The sequence below is a fragment of the Squalius cephalus genome (assembly GCF_949319135.1).
Source record: "Squalius cephalus genome assembly, chromosome: 23".
In the NCBI taxonomy this organism is placed as follows: Eukaryota; Metazoa; Chordata; class Actinopteri; order Cypriniformes; family Leuciscidae; genus Squalius; species Squalius cephalus.
Genome location: NC_137144.1, coordinates 20,420,526 through 20,443,610, shown reverse-complemented (window position 1 = coordinate 20,443,610; position 23,085 = coordinate 20,420,526). Strand labels below are relative to the sequence as shown.

General features: G+C 38.4%; 1 protein-coding gene across 3 annotated transcripts in view; it reads right to left on the bottom strand.

The window, feature by feature from the left end:
* Positions 1-23,085, bottom strand: part of ntrk3a (neurotrophic tyrosine kinase, receptor, type 3a) — a 215,508-nt gene that overhangs the window by 148,037 nt on the left and 44,386 nt on the right. For all 3 annotated transcript variants that reach the window (XM_079859110.1, XM_079859111.1, XM_079859112.1), the window contains exon 3: positions 20,798-20,869. In XM_079859110.1, the coding sequence (XP_079715236.1) occupies positions 20,798-20,869 (72 nt within the window). The remainder of the gene's footprint in view (positions 1-20,797; positions 20,870-23,085) is intronic.

Genomic DNA, 23,085 nt, shown 5'->3' with positions numbered 1-23,085 from the left:
ACGTGTCTTAGAAATAAGCATTACTGGTGTGCATCTTGAGACAAAACAATGGCACTTGGACACAAAGGACTTAATTTAAGATGTGCTTTCAGTTAAAACGGCTTAAACACACACTTTAGTCTGAGACTATCTTAAGGCTGGTCTGTGAAACTGGCCATAGGTGTTCTATGCAAGAGTGAAGCTTGGTTGTAGATTGAACCCATTTTTTTTAAGGGCAAATGGACAAATGCAATCTGAGGAATTACTTCGTATAAATGCCTATTATTTGTCATTAGTAATATATTTCTTGTTCTATCTAGGTCCCCACAAATCAAAAGGGGAAGTTGTGTGAATTATGCAAATTAAGTCCCCACAAATCAAATAGGAGGTTGTGTGAATTATGCAAATTAGGTCCCCACAAATCTAATGGGAGGTTGTGTGAATTATGCAAATATTATGCAAAGTTGGTCCCTATAAGACATGTCAACTCGATTTTTCAAAAGTCCCCATAACGCATGGTCAAATCATTACTTCATCAATTCAGATATCTGAAGGCGTGTATAAGTTATCAAAGCTATGGTAAGTATCCCTAATTTTTTTCTTACCTCTAGAACCTTTAGAAAGGGTGGTCCCCACAAGTGATGATCATAAAGTTGGTCCCCATTCAGCATGGAAACCAGTATGTGTGTGCGTGTGCGTGTGTGTGTGTGTGTGTGTACATGGCAGAAGAGAAACCAAGGAAGAAATTGACAATAAGCAGCTGGTAAAATGCCAGCAGCACCCCGTTTCTCTTGCCCTTCTCTCTTGGTCCGTTGGGAACAGTTGGCAGCTCAGAACATTATATATAAAAACACTGATCTGGAAAAACGAGGATTACGGTAAATAAATCACCAGCAGCAACAATTGTTTGTGCTGAGAGGCTAGACACAAAAATACACAGTTTAAAGGGATAGTTCAGCCAAAATGTAAAATATTGCCATTATTTACTTGCACTTATGATGGCATGAAATAAAATGTAAGCTTTGTGGCTTGTAGTCATGGACTTCATATACAAAAGTTTGAACTGGCTTGACTGAATACACTTTGATCTGGCTTATGCTCAAAAGTTAGTTAGTTAAATATGTTTCCAAACTTTTTACTGACATTCTATAGCTATAGCCATCCATATTTGAGTGTATTCCTACACGCCAAAGAAAAGAAAAACACTAAAATAGCAGTTTTCTAGTCTGTGAAAATGGACCAAATATATTGCTGACTCATCCTGGTTGCAGGGGCGTAATGCACATTTTTGTCTAATCAAATACTCAAATGTATCCACCATTACCACCTACAAACAACTAGCAATAGCAAGTAGAAGGTCATGAAATTCCGGGCTATGACATACAGACTACTGACTTTTTTTTTAAAAATACGGTAGCATTTTTTTCAGCCTGGTCTCATTGAAAAAACATTTACCTGCATTTTTGATAAACTCAAAAAACAATCCAACTTTACAGTTGAAATGAACACTGAACAAATTAAATACTTTTAGAACTACTTCAGTGAAAATGAAAAAACACACAAAAACGTTCTAATTTAACCTTAAAGTCTCAATGTAACAAAGTAGTGACAGACATTTTCATTAATATTGTGATGTATATGAGTGAAATGGATTATCGAAAAAAAAAAAAAAAAAAAAACTTTTGTTTGAACAGAGGCAGATCTCAATGCGAGTTTGCAGTCGATTGTATTAAAGGGATGGGGTTTATGCAGATGAAATGAAGGCAACATACAGTGCATCACAAGAGAGAAGTTTGTTGATTCACCGGAAGATCGAGTTTTAATTAAGAATTACAGTATGATAAACACATGCATGGATAAATTATTCACAAGATCAATAATATGCATTTAGAAAATTGATTGGGTGAATCTCGATGGTTTAATTTACTGTTAGTGAATCAAAGCAAAAATGTAAGTCCAGTTGGATCACCGGGTCTTGTTTACAGGCCAGATTTGGGCTTCAATGTAACGCCCATTCAGATCTCTATTCTTCCCTTCCAAATTTGTGTGTCTGCACATTTGTTTTGGTAGCGAATTGGTCTTTTGAGCAACATAAGCTTAAGTGAAGCACAGTCACGTACAGCCTGGCTCCCACTCGCTCATATCTCTCAAAACAATGAGCTGTCTGGCCTGGCAATGCCCCAGACAATGGACATTTGGGTCAGGGGAAATACAGTCTTCCAATGTGTCCAATGCGAGACCAGTGGAGTCATCCACTACCACAGCTGTTTTGGGCTGGAAGCAGGCAGAATAACACGTCTCCATTGCTTCCTTCTCCTCCAGTGCCACGCTATCTCTGCTAGCAGACCCGAAAGGTATTGTAGGACGATGGGGCCAGTGTCTCTCAGGAGCACACTTGACGTTATTGGCTCCTTCTGAAGGTATCAGATAAAAAGATTGATGGAGCGTTCGAGAATTTGTGAGATCCTAAACTGCAGGGTGAAGTCTGAGGCTGAATGCCCACAATCAACATTCACAGGGAACCAATCAAAGAATGGTATCCAAGCGAACAAAGTAAACAAACATGCTTCTTTCTCATTCAAAGCCACCGTCTTTTTTGTTTTTGTTTTTAAATCCCTGTTTCCATGGCACGGGCCGCCGCAATCAGAGTGGCAGGAGATGAGATGCATTTAATTAGGACTTAATGAGATGACAGAGAAGGGATATGAGTCAGTTGCGGGGAACAACACGGCGGTATCACACTCCTCAGGTGACTGACAGGCTTGCGGCAAACACGGGCAGAGAGGGCAGCCATGCCGAACCACAACACTCTTGAATCGCAGGCCTTAATAAACAAGGATGCAAATCACGGCCGCCTAGCTGGAGTGGCTCTGCCTCGGGGCATTTCCTGATAAATACAGTGTTACTGAGAGAGGTTACACGTGTGCCCTGTCAATCAGTATCGTGAGTAACGATATGGCTAATGTTAGTATAGCACAGGCAAAAATGTGATGTAAATGCAATTTCACCTAACGCATCCTGATTCAGTATATAATTGCGGTATAATTTGTAAAGTGCAAAGCAGGTCATGTAGGCAGGCGAAGGTAGAGTATAATTAGCTATTAATTGGTACTTCCTGTTTATACAGACAGGAGAACTGAAACATTAAAGGAATATTTCATGTTATGTTTAATCAACAGCATTTGTGGCATGAATGTTGATTGCCGTTTTAATCATAAAAAGAATTGCGGTTGATTTAATATCAATGCTCTCCGCTTCTGATATTAAAAAAGTGAATATTGTTTTGGACAAGGGGGGCCTATGAGACAACATTTTTTGGAAACCACTGCTTTAAAGAAATAGTTTACCAGTTTGTTCATTTAATAAAAGTCAAAGGGGTCCAAAACAACACTGATGACTTTCACTGTATGGACAAAAACTTCACCGAGACATACAGTAATTGAAAATAAAAATATATTTTCATTTGTGTCTGAACTATCCCTTTAAAAGCAGGAGATACACTGGATGTTACAAAGAAACCAATTGACACTGTCCTCGAAAAAAAATATCCTGCTTAATAAGAGATCTGACGGAAGATGCAACCTGGCAGAATCATAATCAAACGTATGTAAGGACTGCAGCACATGCACCAAAGTCAGAAAAATAATGAGTTGACTGAAGCAGAAACCATTTCTCACGGTAAAGGTGAGAGAGGTGTGCTTTGCGAAGATTTATAAAGAACAGAAGGGAACAAATGGTGGAAAAGACAAAAAAAAACGGATGGAGAGACGGAAAAATGGTGGATGGATTGAGTTATCATTTAGATACAGGCCATTACATCTCTTTGAGGTTACAGAGTGACCGTGACATTAGTCCGGAAGGAATATATACAGTATGTCATCTACTTCTCCAGGAGATGGGCAGCACCCATTTGACCGTCCAATCAGAACTCTGGTACATTCTCACTAGGTTTCAGGTGACCTTCCAGCTGCTGTGCAGAGCAAATCAGTCATTGACAGTCAAGGAATCCCCAAAACATTCTTGCGAATTTCAGAAACAAGGAGAGAAAAAAATCCTGTGAGCATGTTCGTCCTAGTCTAAAATCATGGCTTTTACCTAAGTGAAGCAAATGTGGGCTGATTGATTATTTTAAAGCACTTTCAGGAACTCTGTCAATCTGACCTCCTGTCTGTCTGCCTTTTGATCTTTCTCGACATCCTGCTTTCGAAGAAAGAGCAAAAGCAGAAAAATCAAACACTCAGGCACTTACTGACAGCCGCAGACTGTGTATGCGAGGCTGGTGTAAGTGGTATAATCTTGATTGAACGATCCAATCCACAGAAGGCACAACAGGGCCCCACTTACAGGCTGTGTTCTATTCTAGTGCTACACAATTGTTGGTAATTACTTAAACAAGCCGCATTATTCAGAGTAAGAATAGTCCATAAGAGTCCTTTTTCATGCACAATAACTGCAGATTACAACTCTGTGTTCCACCTTCTTCTGTCACCGCCTACCAAAAGGGCACTACACAAGCAACAATAAATAGTTTAATAGTTTTTAAGTGCGTTTCCTCATTTTGCTGATGCTTTTTTATCTTCTCAAATCAATAAGTTAGTATTTAGGTGAGTATTCTGGGATTTTTTGGGTTGATGCTGTGCCACAGAGTGAGACATGAATGGGGGCAGGTTACAGTATGTGAAAACAGACCAGCCTAGTAGGAACAGAGATTTGAATGGGTCAGTATAGTACCTTTCTATCTGTCCATCCATCCATCTATCATGCAGTTTATTTTTCATTTGGGTTCATGTTCTGTATGTTTGAAGGCAGGATTATTCATTAAGCTGTATCAGGAAGGTCGAAAGTTTGGCCTGAGGATCCATTCACATGTGTGTTCCTGTGAGACTGGGTTTTATGTGGCATATGTCATCCAGGCAGGTGGCTCGAACTAGTGCAACATAACAACTCCAACTGGAGGAGACTGTCACTTCCATGACCTCCCTTCATCCTCACACCCTTGATTGACTGCAAGTAACATGAGTCCTCAGCATGATGTGTCAGGATGGCAAAGCCCACACCACATGTAATTCGCAGCACTGGTCCGGGACCAAGCATCCTGTCGGGCTCAGTAATGAAACAGCGGCTGACATGAGTAAACGGGGTGTAGAGGAACTACGCAAGATGGTCATGCCTGCAGCTTTCACATCTGATGCCGACATGTGGGACTCTTTCTTTTGCCAACATCAAACACAGTGAAGAGGTTGCCCTGACTCTAGACAGCATGAAGATTTTTGTCTAAGAGCCTGTTCTTGAAAGGAAGTCCTGTCATCTTGTCCCAAATGTTCTAGAGTTTTATTTAGTTATTCTTTTATACATATGTAATTATATATAAATTAATTTGCATACACACATTTATACACAATCCATCCTCTACTAGCAATGACCCTCATCACACAAACCCACATTTACACCTTTATTTTACACCTTTATATATAAATCGCTTATTTATCTCACAGCGAGACAAATTTATCATGGGAATTTGATAAACGATCTGTCACAACAAAACGTCTACTTGTGCAAGCAGCCATTTACTGGCCTACGGTCCGCCCACTCTATTAAAAGCAGGATTTTGAAAGCTGTTCGGTTCACAGCTGATTAAGGTCATTAAATAAGTGGGCTGGTTTACAGACACGCCGTGGAGAGCGTTTAGGTAGAACAACATCTCTTGCTGAGCAACGAATGTTCAGTGAAGATGCAAACCTCTCTCATTAACGCCGCTGTATATTCATTGGTGTTCTCGGTTAGATTGTGCTGTTCTGAACCCCCCTGAATGAGAGGAATTTTAATGGCTATTCTACCTCTGATGGCATGAGGCATTAACTTCCTGCCAACTGGCCACCTTGGTTTTTTAGTAGATGCTTTACTATTGCATCCGAGGCAACAGGCCAGAAGGGAAAAAACAGCAGGTCCGAGCACGCATTGGAGGAGGAAGGGGCCATCTTGAACTGTTTCCGAGCTGATACATCCTGAGCGGTAGGCACAGATGGTATCTTGAAACTGGCATGTGTGACCGTTTAAAGGCGTAGCGCCAGAAACAACATCGGGGAACACCTCTGCCGCTGACGGGACCAGGAAACTGGTATACTTGGCTACCTCTTCTTCAAGCAGAGGTGAATCTGGCTTAAATCATGGAACGCACTGCATAGACTTTGGAAATATGAATGAATGAATGAATGTCATTAAATTTAAGCATTCACTGGTTGGATTTAAATAGGGTTAATGCTTAAGAGTCTTTGATTGGATCATTATTGCAGTGATTATTATCTTTGTATCATGTTATATCTTTGGCAACAGTTCTTCTAACCCTAATTGATGGAGTGTGTAGCTTTTCATTTTCTTTTGGCCATATTCCAGGATGACAATGTCAACATTCATCAGGCTCAAACTATGAAAGAATGGTTTGGAGGGAGCATGAAGAATCATTTTCACACATGAATTGGCACATCTGAGTCCAGACCTTAAATGTATTGAAAGTTTTTGGGATGTCCTGGAGGAGACTTTACTGAGTGCTCGACTTTTGCATTGCCAATACAAGATCTTGACTAAAAATGGATGCACAACATTTATTTCCATCAAGAGGTGCACCATTTTTTGGTAGTGAGGATAGAGATGACTAACTGGACAATTTCGGAGGATTTGGTGCGCAACAGATCCTGAGCTTCACTGACAAATACCTTATCTTGTAAAATGTGTGGTCCATATACATAAAGTACACATGATCGCGACTTGTAAAGCGAAAGTAGAAAATGAGCGTGCATTCAAAAGTGATTTCAATACCCCACATATATTGATATTGGCTCCCTGATACCCCCAAATTATAACCAATATAATTACCCAACTACATAATTGCGAGAGAATGAAAAAGCACTGAAATATATATTTTTCCTCCCATCTCATTTTTTTTTTTTTTTTTTTTTTCATCACCATGTCCCTTTAGGGGCTCAGTAGAATGCTTCATTTCCCTTACGAACATAGTATTCGGCTTCAGGAACATAGTAGAACATAGTATTCGGCTTGGTTTTGCTTTATTTTCTGTTCTGTTTCTGTCGTTGACATTTGTTTCCATGGTTGTTTGTTTGATTATGCACCGCACCAGTTTCTCGTTTCTTTCATTGGTTAGAGTTAGTATATACTGAGTCTGTTTTCAGTAGTCTTTGTTCAGTCCTAGTCCATGAATTGTTTTGCTTGTGTTTTTTAAAATCTTCTAGTGTCCTGAGTACTTTGTCATTTTGATTTTGCAATTACACACTACTTGAGTTTGAGCAATAACTGTGTTGTTTAAAAAATAGATCATCTGGAAAATATTTACTTTGTTTTAAACTTGACAAGTGTGTCTTAATTATTAATTATTAATGAAAGACATGTAATTTAAGTAGGGCTGTCAAAAGATTAATCGCGATTAATCGCATCCAAAATAAAAGTTTGTTTTTAATAATATATGTGTGTGTACTGTGTATAATTAAATTTGTATATATAAATACACACACATGCATGTATATATTTAAGAAAAATGTGTTATTTATATATAAAAAAATATATTTATATATAATATAAACTATATAAATATATATACAGTATATGTATGCAAATATTTCTTAAATATATACATGCATGTGTGTGTATTTATATATACAAAATAATTATACACAGTACACACACATATATTATGTAAACACAAACTTTTATTTTGGATGCGATTAATCGCGATTAATCTTTTGACAGCCCTAAATTTAAGAGAAACATAATTCAAAAAATGTGCAGACCCATGGCACTATTAAACTTATGTTATACAAATAATAATTAAATGTAATAAAATGTCATTAAAAATGTCTCTCTAAAAGTTAATCTGTCTAATATTATCAAAATGGGTAAAATAATAAAAACTTATGCACTCTCAACTTAATACAAAGTAAATATTTTACATAATAATATTTAAATAATAATAATAATAATAATTTGTTTTGGCTTCAGCACAATGAAAAAAATATAGAGAGAGATATAATTACATTTATAAAATGTATCAATATTATAAATTAAAATGATATAATCCTATATATATAATATCCATGACTTATTTTTACACTTTTACCTTCCCACATATTTAATACTTTTCAAACACAGTATTTTTCCTCACACAGTATAAATGTATAACGTATAAACCTCTGCTTTCCCTGTTTAAAAGATGTTGTACCTTTGGATGTCGGTACCTGTTTTTTAACTGTTTTAATCAGCAAGACCATGCTTTTTGAGTAACATTTTTTTTTGCTGGTGAACAATATGTCTACAGCTAGACCAGCGCTAACCAGCATGGGACTAAGTTGGTCTTTTCAGCAGGTTAATGACTTATTAGTGGGCCTAACTGGGACACTTCAAAATGGTGAAGACATTTTCTCAGACTTGCACTGCCAGCTATCTTCTCTGTACAGAGTATTGTAATGAACTGTGAGATGGAGGCTTCCTCCAAGCTCATATGGCCTGGCAGCTTTTGACAGAACCCAAAGGGACGTCTTTCTGCACGCCAAGCACAAGAGCACACAGCCCTGACCTAATACTCCATTTTTCCCCACCCTTTTTCCCCGCTCTTTTCATTTTTCAACCCAAACATGTTTTGTAAGATAAGCCTCCTTAACCACGGCAGATTCTGCATGCTTTTTGTCTGTGTGAAAACGGATTAGAAGAGGAAAGCAGAGCGGGAAAAGCCATACAAAGTGAGGGAATGAACAACTGACTTTTCTTTTTTTCCACCAAGTTCTTTCAGAGATTTGAGCCCGATGACGCGCCCAATGGGCCCCAAACCGAGGGAGCGGTCTGTATCGCGGTTTGTCGAGCCCACGAGAGAGGACAGCGGACTCCAGTGCCAAAGTTCTCCAGCCTTCCGTGCCATTACTTAATGAAAGTGCCGTAGTCCTTTCTTCAACTTCCTGTGGGTTTTAATTAGATCATTAGCAGAACAGATTTAATTATAGCACAGGCAAGTGCAAGGCGTATTAGAGGTACACCTGGCAAACTTGGTCCATCATCAAAATACTGTGAGGCTTTCCAAGGGTTGGCAGCAAGTTGGGATGCAGTGGTCTACTGGGATTGCGGAATCATAATGAAGTATTATATTCATACCGTGCTAGGAGCTAAACATTTTCCTGAGAGCAGTAATGGGATGCTAATCTTGGACATAACTGGTCTGCTTTACTTGAACCGACATTATTGTGCTTTTACGTTATTTTTTGGCCTTTTGACACTTATTCTGTAGGCACAATAGAGAGATGGCAGGAAATAATGTGGGGAAAAGAGACAAAAAGGACTGACATAACCCATATTTAAACTTGAATTGAGCAAACACAGCTCAGTTTTGAAAAGTATTGTTTTTTCTTGCAAACCAATTCCTGTGTTCAGCACCATTTCATGCTACTATGCTAACCACTAGAGCACAGCTCTGTCTGGTTGTAAGTTAGACCAGGGGTTAAAGACTTATTTTATGCCAAAGACGCCCAAATTTGATGATCCCTGAGGGACTCCCTTGCTAAAATATGGAGGCATAGAAAGACCCATATAAGTATAACTATAAGTAGTTATAAGTTACTTATAGTCAACAGAATGTTCAAAAGGAACCATCAAAATAAAGTGTTACCCTTTATTTTGATGGTCACCCAAAACACATTCAACTGACTATAAGTAATTTTGTAACTACATGTCAACTTATTCTACTATCCCAAATCCTAACATCTAACCCTAACCTAACAGTCTTCTAAAACTCTAATAATTGTCAGTCGACATGTAGTTGCAAAGTTACTTAGAGTTAGTAGAATGTCTAAAGTGGACCATCGAAATAAAGTGTAACCCAATAATGCTCGCATTTAAATATCCAAAATTCACTATCATGTTTTCGTCAGGCAGATGTGCTGGCATATTAGTTTTGCTCTGATGTTTTTCATTAACTTTGCAGGCTGTCGTAGTCTATTTACCAAATGAATACACACGGTTTACAATGAAGATGCAAATGGAGGAGAGGGGTGTTTGACTTTCCACCCTGGCACCAAACTAATGTGAATTGCGGATTCTGAACATGGCAGACAGAGAGGAACAAACAAACTCACGCAAACAGTGATATTTGTGTACGCAGAGCTGTCAGTTCCTCTGTCAAGTGACGGTGTTTGTATGCATTTGCGTCTCTCTTTCTGTCGCTCCCTCTCGCAATTCTCTCCATCGCTGTGCTCCTAACTTCATTCTCTCTTCCTCCATCATCTTTTCTTTGCATCATTTATTCCAAGCCACTGTAAAATGCTAAACCATCTCCCTCTGTATTTCGATTACTGTTGATTTTTATACCTTGTGCTCACCGACAGCTTGTGTGGATGCCAAAAAAAGGTTGCACTGACATTCCTTAGGATTGGTTTGCAGGAGGTAACAGCTCAGCGGCTACAACAGAGGTATTGATCCGTACAGTGTCAGCAGGGTTGGCGTGACCTCCCAGGGGAGAGCACAGGCTGTGCCCGGCGCATCTGAGCATCACAGCCCATTAGCCCGGCTGATATAGGGAGCACCGCTCTACCGGAAAAGGAACGTAAGAGGCCATTCGCTACAGTTTTTTTTTTTTTCAGTCCAGTGACAAGATTGAGATATGCATACTTGCATCCACTCACTTACAAACATTCACAGATTTTGAAAAATTCTGATTGTTTTCATACTGGTTTCCTCCAACCAGTTTCGACTGATCAACAAACAGAGAGTCCCGCCCCAAACTCACACCATTGGTTGAGGCAATGTTGAAATGTTAAGCTGCTCAAACAAATGCTTGCAATGTTTGGATAACACATTGGCTCGTTGGTTGGCTCATTTACAGTTGGCTCTGCAAATTAATAAATGAATAACTTTGGAAATCTGACTTTGGGAAAATTGAATGCAATACATAATATAATTGAATTAATACAAGTAAATTATAATTAAAATATAAAAAATATATAAAAATAAAAAGAATTAATTCAAATAAATTATTTAAATGTATTATAATTTGGAATAAATTAGTAAGTAAGTAAGTAAATAAATAAAGTGGGGGGGAGAGAATTTCAATAAACAAATTATATAATTTATTTGTTTGGGAGGAAAAAATGATGGATGGATGGATGGATGGATGGATGGATGGATGGATGGATGGATGGATGGATGGATGGATGGATGGATGGATGGATGGATGGATGGATGGATGGATGGATGGAAGAAAGAAAGAAAGAAAGAAAGAAAGAAAGAAAGAAAGAAAGAAAGAAAGAAAGAAAGAAAGAAAGAAAGAAAGAAAAGAAAAAAATAAGTTACAATGTTCTAAAGTACCAACATAATATTGTGGGGAGAAAACAAGCTGCAAGATATGATAACATATAGTATAAGATCCCAAAGCAACATGAAATTGAAATTGTCAGGAAAACAGAAGGGGAATCTGTTTGGTATATGTTGCAAATCTTATTTAAACCTTTCTCTCCTGCATGAGCGCCACAGTTAATATCATTCCAGTAAAACACTTTCTCTCTCTTCACCCTGAATTTCTAGCCACCTGAGAGGGAAAACCTCAGACAAAAGGATGACAAACCACCAAACAGTATATAATGCCGTGCAAGTCAATAGTGTGGTTTTGACATACAGCACAAAGCAGACGGTGATACGAAGAAAGTTACTGACAGCTCAAAAAGGGGAGGACAGACCCCAGCCTCACAACTACTCTCCTTGTATGATTGACAGATTTAATCGGTGTCACACCGCTCCATCACATAGACCCCAATCTATTTTAGTCAAAAAAAAAGACACATCTGACAACTGAACAACGTTTCATGTTTTATAAAGGCAAGAAAAGCATGGTCAGGTGTGACATGCATGCTGATAAGTTGAAGACGGTTTAGTGATTTGTTTCATGCCATTAGACAAGTCAAAAGTGAAACGGAAATAGCAATAGAGGACATATGACATTGTGTTTGGGTTTTACTCGTAGTTTGGTACGAGTAAAAAACAACACACATTTAGTCCTGGTTTGCTTACTATTCACTAGGGCTGTCACTTTACGTTCGAAAATCGATTTCACAATCGATCGGACCAACCAACGCAAGTTTCGAAAACGAAAATAGGGAATCGATTTTAACGGTCTTTTCTCGGAGCGCGTCCAGCTCGTCGTGATACGCGTCACACAACAACTGCAGGCTCTGACAAACACGCATAACAGCAAATTATACCTCTGCATAATGTGTCTCTTTTTACTGTGAATGCATACAGATTCGGGCTACGGTCTACAATCGCCTACGTAGGCGAAATTTGTTTGACATTTCTAATCGTAAACACAGCCATGTTGAAGACTGCAGTAATGTTTTTCATTGATGTTATGGCAGTCCACTCTGCTTATTGTTTTTCGAGAATGTTGCACTCCTGTTTGTCATTGTGCACGAAACTTCACGCCAATAAATCATCAGGAATGATTTGCTGACTTGTGCGGGTCTCAAGCGCTCTCTTTACGTTTGTCCTAATGCCTGTTAGTTGTCCGTGGATTTGCCCATATTTGGCATTTAAAATGGAAACGTCTTTAGACATGGAAAATCGATTTTACAATCGATTCAATGAACACTTATGTCTCAAAAATCGATTTTTTTCACAAAAGTGAAAGCCCTACTATTCACCCTGCCATTTTTAACACCAAAACTAAAGATACAAAACAAACTTTCATGGGCTAAATGCGCTTGCTGCATGTGAGTACATATGATGGTATATGATGGAGCTGACAACTCGTAAAGAGCTTATGAAACACAGCGGCAGGAATCCCTCCGTCACACACACAAATGCAGATCTGCTGCGAGGAGACGCGGTTCTGATGCCAGTACCGAACTGTGATAGGCAACATCGCGACTGTGACGATAAAAAACAGGTATGCTTGAGCAGTCTGTCCTTTTTTGACATCATGTCCTGTTTTTTGGTTTGTTTACATGTCTGGTCCGTATTGCGTTCATATATCATTCAAACCGCACCAGAGGTTGTTTTCAGCGGCCTCGGTCCGACTGTTTGGTGCGCATCAGTGTTCAGATGGCAGAGTTCACACAAATGAACCGCACTAACAGAGCAATCGCACCAGGGTTCACTTTAATCCAACCAAGCATGCCAAGTGTCAACACACTAAATGTTGTGTTATTCAACCAGAGTGGTCCGCTCTTGACTTCAGAGTGGAATCAAATGCATGAAAGCTAGTATAATAAATCTTAGCCAGTCCTTTTTGTAAGCTTGTAATTATTAAAGCTTCCTTCTGGCTTTTTGATTAACATCAATGCTGAAATCTGTGAGTCAGCTGCCATCAGACCTAGCTTGTCACCACAACATGCTCTTTCTCTCACATGTGTCACAGGGACACTATCAGAAGCCTTGGCTATCAAAAAAAGAAACATCCTCCGTTGACATCTCTGACAAAGAAGCCAATTAGTAGGCCCTCTCATGGCACAGACCTGTTCTGGTGTATGCCAGAGAGAGCTTTTATTCTGCTGTACAAGGACATCTCCCCATGGAGAGATGACGCTGATGCTGAGAGCTAGTGGCGCGAGGGTGTGAGTTTCACGGGGGCGGGCGGAGGTTGGTGTGATGGACCTTTTTGTGTGTCTTTGAACACCGATCTATACTGAAAAAGCAACAAAACAGGAAGTTATAAAAAGGATAACCTGCCTGTCCACTCCTACACAGTTTTTCCTGCACTGCAACGTGACTCTGAGAGATGATTCAAGGAGGCTGGTCTGTCAGTGAGCAACACATTCCCTCATCATTCAATGAGTAGTAGTACACCACCATTTAAAAGATTTGAATGTTTTTAAATAAGTCTCTTATGCTCAAGAAGGATTTGCTCAAGTCTTATTATAACTGTTTTCTATTTGAACATATTAGAAAAATCACCATATTGGAATGATTTCTGAAGGATCATATGACACTGAAGACTGGAGTAATGATGCTGAAAATTCAGCTTTGCATCACTGGAATAAATTATATTTTAAAATATATTACAAATAGAAAACAGATATTTTAAATTATAATAATATTTCACAATATTACTGTATTTTGGATCAAATAAATGCAGCCTTGGTGAGACTTCCTTTTAAAATAACAATTAAAAAATCTTACCGACATCTTACTGAATTAGTGCCCTCAGTAGTCTGCTACTAAATGAAGAGATCATGTCAGATTTCTATAGAACAGACATAAGTCAAATATGTAAAAATTATTTTAAAAGTTAGGAAGCCTTTAAAGCAGGGGTGCCCAATCCTGCTCCTGCCGATCGACTGTCCTGCACACCTGAAGCAACCAATTAAGGTCTTCAGGATCACTTGAAGATTAAAGGCAGGTGTGTTTGATTAGGGTTGGAGATGAACCGTGCAGGACAGTCGATCGGCAGGAGTAGGATTGGGCACCCCTGCTTTAAAGTGACAACTGCAAGGGGGGAAAATCTTTCCATTAAGCACTAAAACTCTACATACAAAATAGTAGGGCTGGGCGATATGGACCAAAAGTCATATCCCGATATATTTAGGCTGAATATCGATATACGATACATATCCCGATATTTTTTCCGCAAAGTGAGAGCAAATGTTCAGTCAAAGTCAAAGCCAAATATGACATGTTAAAAGTAGTTTTATTGAAACCAGCTATTTCAGTAAACAGTTGCAAAATCAAATGAATAAATAATAAACAGGTTTCTTCACCTTAGGGCTGCACGATTATGACAAAAAATCATAATTGCCGATATTGTTATTTGCGATTTATTAATTATGATTATCAAAGTTTACATTGAATATATATAAACAAATTTTGTCATTTAAAAATATAAAAAATAACAGTGGCATTTGGGGTTAATATGGAAACGACAGTTGCCATGGTGAATACACAATATTAACAATAACTGTTAATGAAACATGGAAACTGCTCCTGGTGAAAAGAATGAAAATCATACCTGCATTACTTTTATTTCGTGTAATTTACAACGTAACGGCGTTGCATGCTCGTAGTTTATTTTGCACTTGATCAGTGAGGCAATACACAGCGCGCGTGCGCCACCGCATTTGCGCGTGCAATTGAGTGTGCGCTCCGAGCACAGGATAACGGCTGACAGGACAAGAAAGTCAGTTTTTCTGAGGTGAAAGACTTTATTTCAGCGTACACTTGTCACTGCCTGGTAGTTCCTATTGTGCTGGGTTTTCTGAAGTAGTCGTGATTCGCCTCTCATAACATAACATGCTCTAAACACGCACGCAGAGTGGGAAAGGAGGAGCGGAGGCGCGGGGAGCAGAGCGCAAATTTGAACTATATCGATATATGCGATATGGTCTAATTTCATATCGCATTTAAAAATATATCGATATATTTTTTATATCGATATATCGCCCAGCCCTACAAAATAGCTGATTCTTTTTGACCCAGCCAAATTTGGAAACCCTTTGCTATCTCTGCATGAATTTCAGGAAGAACTACCAAAGCACCCTACAGCGACCTGTGGCCTGTTCTCCTGAAGAGCGAGTGTGAAACCAAGTACATAAAACAGTGAGGAATGACAGCAAGTGACACAGAGAAAGTATTAGAAAGAGAATGACTGGTGCAGTGACAGGAGAAAATGCAAGATTTGGGGCCAGTCTGTACCCCACATATTTAAGAACATAACTTTACGACCTCTATAGACAACTGACTTCATCTGGTGCCATTCTGCTGCTCTGAGTTTTATGGAAGCTGTCTTTCAGAACTTTGTAATGTGGCATTGCAATGCATCATGGGTCATGAGTGAGCGATGGTCTCATTGCCTGGATTCATTGGCTGGATTCATTCTGCAGGCGCAGTTTCAATCACGATCCATGATGCATGGTAATGTACTGTAGCTGAGGCATTTGGCGATATCCAGTCCTAAAAATTTACTCAATTTGTATAGCAATCATGTCAGACATTAGCTTTGGCTCAGCCAACCGCATTCCATAAGCTTTACATTTCACCTGACACAAATGAATAATGCAAATATGCAAATAACGTCTCCCGGAAATGCGATTAGTCATTCCGCTCTGATGTCAACATTTCATAAAGGTCATCAAAATCATCAACAGGCATTATCATTAATATCCAATTCATATTTCAATGAGCGAAGAGGACGCGTCGACACATTTAATGTGTTCTCTCAAAGCCCTCAACTTTCATCAAGCCAAATAAAGCTCTCGTTGGGGCTCAGGGGCCTTCGGAGCCTGCGGAGACATTGGAGCGTCTCTCCTTTACTGATGAGCATCCTATCAAATTTCAGAGAGGGAGACATGGCTGACTGACTAACCACAAAGTCAAAGGCTCATTTTGGAGTTCTTTCACAGAGAAGGAAAAGATGTAAGCTGTTTTAGCGCGCTCCTCCCGTTGCGAGGGGAATAAAACAGCAGCCACATCAACGGTGGCATGAATAATAAATAATGTCATCTCAGAAACAAAGAGATGGATGGAGCCAGAGAGAATGATGGAGGAAGATGAAAAATCTGAGTTTGCATGCAAAGGCCAGAAAAAAGTAAAAAGAGAGAGAAAAGAGGGGGACGTCTATGAGAGAGGGGGACAAAGACTGAGAGAGAATGACAAAGAGAAAATTCAAGAGAAATTGTCAATGTATGAATTAAGAAAGAGACGACCACCAAAACTATCGCCAAGTCAGTGTTATCCTCCGAAATAACATTCAACACAAAAAAACTAAAACCAAAGCAAAACAAAACTACACAAAAAACAAAATACTAGTTGGTTCGTCTGACAAGGGAGTAACTTCTAAAAAGTAGTTCATATTTCAGCTTAGCTGTCATTAGCCATTTATTAATATTTTACAGTATTTACAGTTTTCATATTTTTTATATTAGTACTGTGCGAGTAATCATAATTGTCTTATGTAGTTGTTTTGGGGACCTTTTTCTTACATTAGTTAACCTTGTATTAGTTTTTGCTGAAGTATCTATAATTGTGAAAATTCACTGATATTTCAAATAACTCATGTTGTGAAATACGTCATATACCAATACACCAATAATCGTATTAAATAATCATGATTTCAATATTGACCGAAAATAATCGCGATTATTATTTTAGCTATAATCAAGAATATTTCATACTTGATAAAATAACTAAGTTTAACTATGTTTCTGAGTAAAACTGACTAAATATAACTAAATATAACGTTGTTTTATAAATGTTCATCAAAAGGCAACAAAAAGAAAAACTGACAAATGACAGAATGCAAGTGGTCCGTATAAAGGAAAAGTGACATTTTCTTACAAGGTGATGCAGTGAGGGACTGGGAGGTTTTAATGAGAGTTACTCTCTGCTCTCCCTCTGCCATTCCTCATGGGAATAACCTTTACAGGATACCTAGGAAACCTATTCCTAGATATATTGAGTCCTCTCTCCATTGTCCAATGAAAAAATATGCTCTTGTAGAAATCCAGAAGGCAACATTTCATTTTGCCACACATGGTCAGTAGACACATGAAAGCAAATGCCCCTCTTCAAAAAGCAGGTCGACCAAAGCAATGGACCCTCGCATTGATTTCTTTGTCTTTTATCTAAAGCTGCTGAAAACAAATTTCCTTTGGTTAGGGTATGAAAACAAGGAATAAACACAAGGAAACAAGCCCCTCAACACCAAAACTCTTCCTGCAAGGGTCACAAAGCTTGGTGAGTCTCCAAAACAAGAGGCTGCCAAAAAATTATGAAAAAATAAGACAATAAAAATTCACTATTCGCACTATTTAGTTGGATGTTCATGTTCTTGGGTTTTATCGTGTACGATTCACCAAAATAATAATTTTCATCAATATATAATTGCTTCACTTCAACTTTTCAGTTGAAAAACTGAAAATAAACTGTCAGAGGGGTAAGATACAATATATATTCTCTGAAATAAGTCTAATCTCGTGTAATTACACAACAGTATACTAATGCCGTTTTCAGCATGTTTAGATGTACAAAAAGAACTGACAATAAAAAATGTAAAATTGAGTTTGTTGATCCAGAACAGCAATGGTGCATTTCTTAACACTCGAGTTCCCTGTGAGAACAGTGATGTATGAATTATCTACGTTAAATGTTTGGGTCATAAAACAGAAATGGGAAACGGATTAGAACACTGTCGCTTTATTCCCGGGCCCTGACCTTGTGTGTGTTGTGAATGGCATGTCCGGAAATCTCTGGGATTTTTTCCCTCATAAAAGTCAGAGCCCTTTGAAGACCACACACGGGATGGAGAATAAAAAAGGGCCCAAAAAGAGACACTGGCATTACTGTACTTATCTGCCTGCCTGATGACTCTCAATCAAACACACCCTGACATTGTGTTAAATGTGTTCTCAAGGGGAAAACACACTGATATCTGTTGTCTTGGTCACCATTGTTCAATCACAAGTATTTAATAGGTGTAACTAAACAGGGCTGTGTTTCCCAAAAGCATCGTTAGCCTAAGTTGATCGTAGAGAGCATTGGTGGCAATTGTTCTACGATCAACTTAGGCTTGCAATGCTTTTGGTTTCAATTCTGTGGCAGTTCAGACTGGATTTATAGTGGCACCTCACTTATGCATACATAGTATATACTGCATTCTGCCTGCTATTTTGAAAAAAACATCATACTATTTCCTGTTTATTAGTCACACTAGAAATAAAAAGTCAACGTTGAGTGCATTTTAGTAATAAGATTTCCATATGATTCGTATGGCCATAATGTGCTAATTATCAATATCCTTGATATTATATTTTGGCTCATTTGAAAATTATTTGGCTACTAATAAAAGTGTCTAAAATTTTTGGCCATTTTATGTCTAATGGATTATTAAATTCCATAAAAATATACTATATTGCATTTAAAAAAAACTTTCAAATGTCTTTTTATTTACAAAATGTATTTTTTCCCTTGTTTGAAATCCAGAATTTCAATCCTAAACTATGAAAATCCATAATAAGAACGTAAATTATATAGGGCTGTCAAAAGATTAATCGCGATTAATCGCATCCAAAATAAAAGTTTGTTTTTAATAATATATGTGTGTGTACTGTGTATAATTAAATTTGTATATATAAATACACACACATGCATGTATATATTTAAGAAAAATGTGTTATTTATATATATATAAAAAAAATTATATTTATATATAATATAAACTATATAAATATATATACAGTATATGTATGCAAATATTTCTTAAATATATACATGCATGTGTGTGTATTTATATATACAAAATAATTATACACAGTACACACACATATATTATGTAAACACAAACTTTTATTTTGTATGCGATTAATCGCGATTAATCTTTTGACAGCCCTAAAATTATATGTTTAAAACTATGATGATCTAAAACAAAAATTTAAATCAACCTAAATCTCTTAAAAAATATCCAACTGATGTACATCAGTTTGTTCCTCATTTCTTCCACAACTAACAATTTTGCCCCTAATAGTTACTTTATGAGACAAAATAATCAGGGAAAACTGAAATACATGACGCGATGTGTGAAAAAAAAGAAAAAAAAAGTGACTTCCAATCAAGTTGTGTTTATTCAGGATGCACAACATGCTAGCTATGAAAATAGATTTAGAAAGACAAATGATTTTGCTATTTTGTTCCAAAAAAAGTTTTCCAACAATTCAATGTGGTGGAAATGACACTGTGGCGGTAATGTTTCAGAAGACTTACAAAAATGTGTACAAAAGTGTGCAAATTCTGTGTAGCCTAAGTCTACACATAGTTTGAGCTGGAACAGATTGCTACTGTCCAGGTCGTACCTGAAGCTTGACAAGTAAAAAATTATATCGCACACCCTACTGAAGTGCTTACAATGGACATATGTAGTGACAAATACCTGAACATTCTATACAGAAGACATTCACCGGGAGCGCTCACCAACACAAAAATCGCATAGGCGTCGGTTTATGACAGAGAAAAAAAGAAGTGTATTTTCAGGCCGTGATGGACAGCACAAATTGTGTGTGGAGGTGACTGTGTGATTCCATGTCCTTTCCACCGCTCACTGCAGGAAATTGGGAAATAACAGTCCTGTCACACTCGTCCAATTCAGCCTTCATTAAGCAAATCATCTCTCTCTCTCTCTCTCTCTCTCTCTCTCTCTGCCCACATTCTCCACCATCTTCTTCCCAGGAACTCAGGCAGCTCTACCTCAAACAAACTTTGTTTATTTAGAGCACACAACAGAGGGTCTTTGCTGACTGTCGGAACGAGGAAGTGAGCGTGCAATCTAACACAGAGAATTTCAAAAGGCACACGTCGACGCTTTATGGCACAGACTGTTAAGCCAATTATCGAAAGGAGTCATTTCGGTCAAGCAATTTTAAACCATCAAACGACTAAAGACAAAGACGATATGTTAACAAGCGCACTGCAAAGCTGCTCTTTAGAGATTAAAACCAACGTATGTGTCTGCTGGCCTGCTCGCAAAGCTCACTTTTGAGAAATAGCTGCGGGTGGTGCTCAGTAACACATTGAGGAGAACTTTATCATCATAAATTATGCACGGGGTCCGAGGCATCTCTCGATTAAGAGCAGCCATGATACCGTTAGAGTAGCCAAAGATGGAAAATGCATTGTCCCAATTTGCTAAACATGGCCTACTTAAGAAGATCTATTGCGCGGTGTAGATGAACGAGTGAACCCAACTTCACGATCCATCTCCAACAGTACGAGTCTCGAGGAACAAACAATTGACTTTCAAATGAGGTGTTTAATCAGATGGTGCGAGAACATTCTCGTACACAGGACTCACATGTAGTGCAGGTTTGGGTTCTGAGCGAAGGCTCGTGGCTGAATCACATGTAAGTTGCAGTTCGCAATGGTCCTGAAATGGAAAGGACAAACAAACAGGTATTAGTAGTTTCCCAACTATTTCGACATACTTTTTTTTCTTGCTGGGCATTTTTTCAAAGTTGAAACACTTGACATTAAATTTTGAAACATGCAAAATGCTGAAAAATGGTCTTTAAAGACGCCTTGGACAGACTGACAAACATGATTGCAAAATAAATTGCTGTAGATTGTAGGTCACCGAACGGCTTATCATTAATCACATGGAAATAAAACAACATATTGCCTTCTAAAGACACTTTTTGAGATGATTATTCAATTTTGTTTATATTTGAATTATATTTAATTAATATAAAGAACATATGTATGTGTTACCAGTCCTACTCAACCCGCTTCGAGCGGGGTTCGAACCGAGGTGTCCGGCGTGGCCTCCCAAGGGCGCGCTAACAAGGACGCTAAAGACCACAGCCTCTAGTGTCAGCCGCTAGCGTGCCTCTTGAGGCCAGGGGAGTGAGGTTTACACGCACAACTCTTATGGCTACGTTCCTTTCACAAAATACACTCACTATGTATTTCTATTAAATAAATACACATACTGGAAAACCACTCATTTATCTCTGATTCTAGCTTTTTCCACACACAATTTTTTCATCTGCATGGGAGCAACATCAAAATTGTGCAGCCACGCACACGCTTAGCTTAGAGAAAATGTTTGTTATGACAAATATGTAAAACGAGTGCAAGATATGTGATGGTATCTTGGGAAATCTTGGTATACTTGCGCTACAAAAAGACATTAACCACCTGCGGCAAAGGACAATTAGGTTATGCTAATGTCAAATGCTGCACTAAGTAAAAAAAAGATCTTATTTGAGCAAATCATAGGTCTAAGAGGAGGTGAGCTGGTAAAAGAAGAGTGAAAGACCAGTTCACGTTCTTCATTTTAAATGAATCTGACAGCAGCTAGGGGCTAAACGGGCTGCTAATTGTCTAGCAGTCTCGCAGCAGTGTCAAAAGGGGAAATGTGGATGTAAAAGGAAAAAAAAAACCATCATCTAATCTTCGCTTCCAGTCTGTCTCCTCTCCTCAAGTAACATCATTAAGGGCAGAATATCATCAAGAGCCTGCATCCTTGCTTCTGGAGTTATTTACGCTGGCAGCTGGAATCAATTATGTATATTGAATAAAAAAATTTTCATTGGCATTTGTGAGATTATTTGCACGAAGCACTCTCAGCTCTTGTTATTAGGGGCTTTTGCGGGACCGATTGCAGCAAAGTATTTCTTTTTGCATGAGGTTGGAGACTTAAGCCCAATGAACACAATGCTTAATATGGATGATTATCAACTGCTAATTTTGAATCACGAATATCAGACTAGACTGATTCTGAGGAGGGTGATTTTAAGACACAAGATTGCTGAGCATTTTATTTAGAGGATATGAGCTTTTAACATGTATGCCCAAATCCTGTTTGCTCCTTAAAGGAGAACTCGGCAACTCTAGCGAACTCTAGTCACTTCTTCGCTGATTTTTCCTTTTGTTGTCGCATGTTTTCCCCACTAGCTCCCCCTACAGCTGTGGGGGGGGCGTATATTTCACAACACGGTCGTAAAAAACTCACTTGCGGCGGCCTCCTCCCCCTCTCTACCGCTGCTCATGTGCGTTTGTTTTGATCGGAGCAAGCCAACTGTATCGTGTGGAGCTATGTCTACTGAGGTGGGTAATCTGGTAATACATCATACATGCGTGTGTGTTTATGTCGAATTGGCGTAAAACAATTCGTGTTTCGCGCTCGTTCTCGTTCTCGCTTCTCACGAGACTTCCAATTTCTATCTTGCCGGGACGGTAGTCCCCAAGTTGCAAGGTTGGTTTTCCGCCTGGGAACGCTGGGGGGAGCGGGGAAAGTCACCAATATCACCAGAACAGGTTGTTTAACCATCCAAATGAATTCTAGACAGTTTTATTAAGTTAAAAAAGTTACCAAGTTCTCCTTTAAAATGCTGATATTCGACTGCAACATACAAATGTTGATTCATAATGTCATTTCAGTAATTACTGCTACCTTGATCACTAGAAAAAAAACAATAAAAGACGATAAAAACATTAGAATCCACTAGAATTTGAAGAGACTGAACATTTAAAGAACGTTATTGTGCGTTGGTGTGAAAGCTTATATACCGGTAGTCATCGTTCTTGGTGTGAACGGTAAATGTTCATATGATCATCCTCTTGTTGTTCTAATCCGATCTG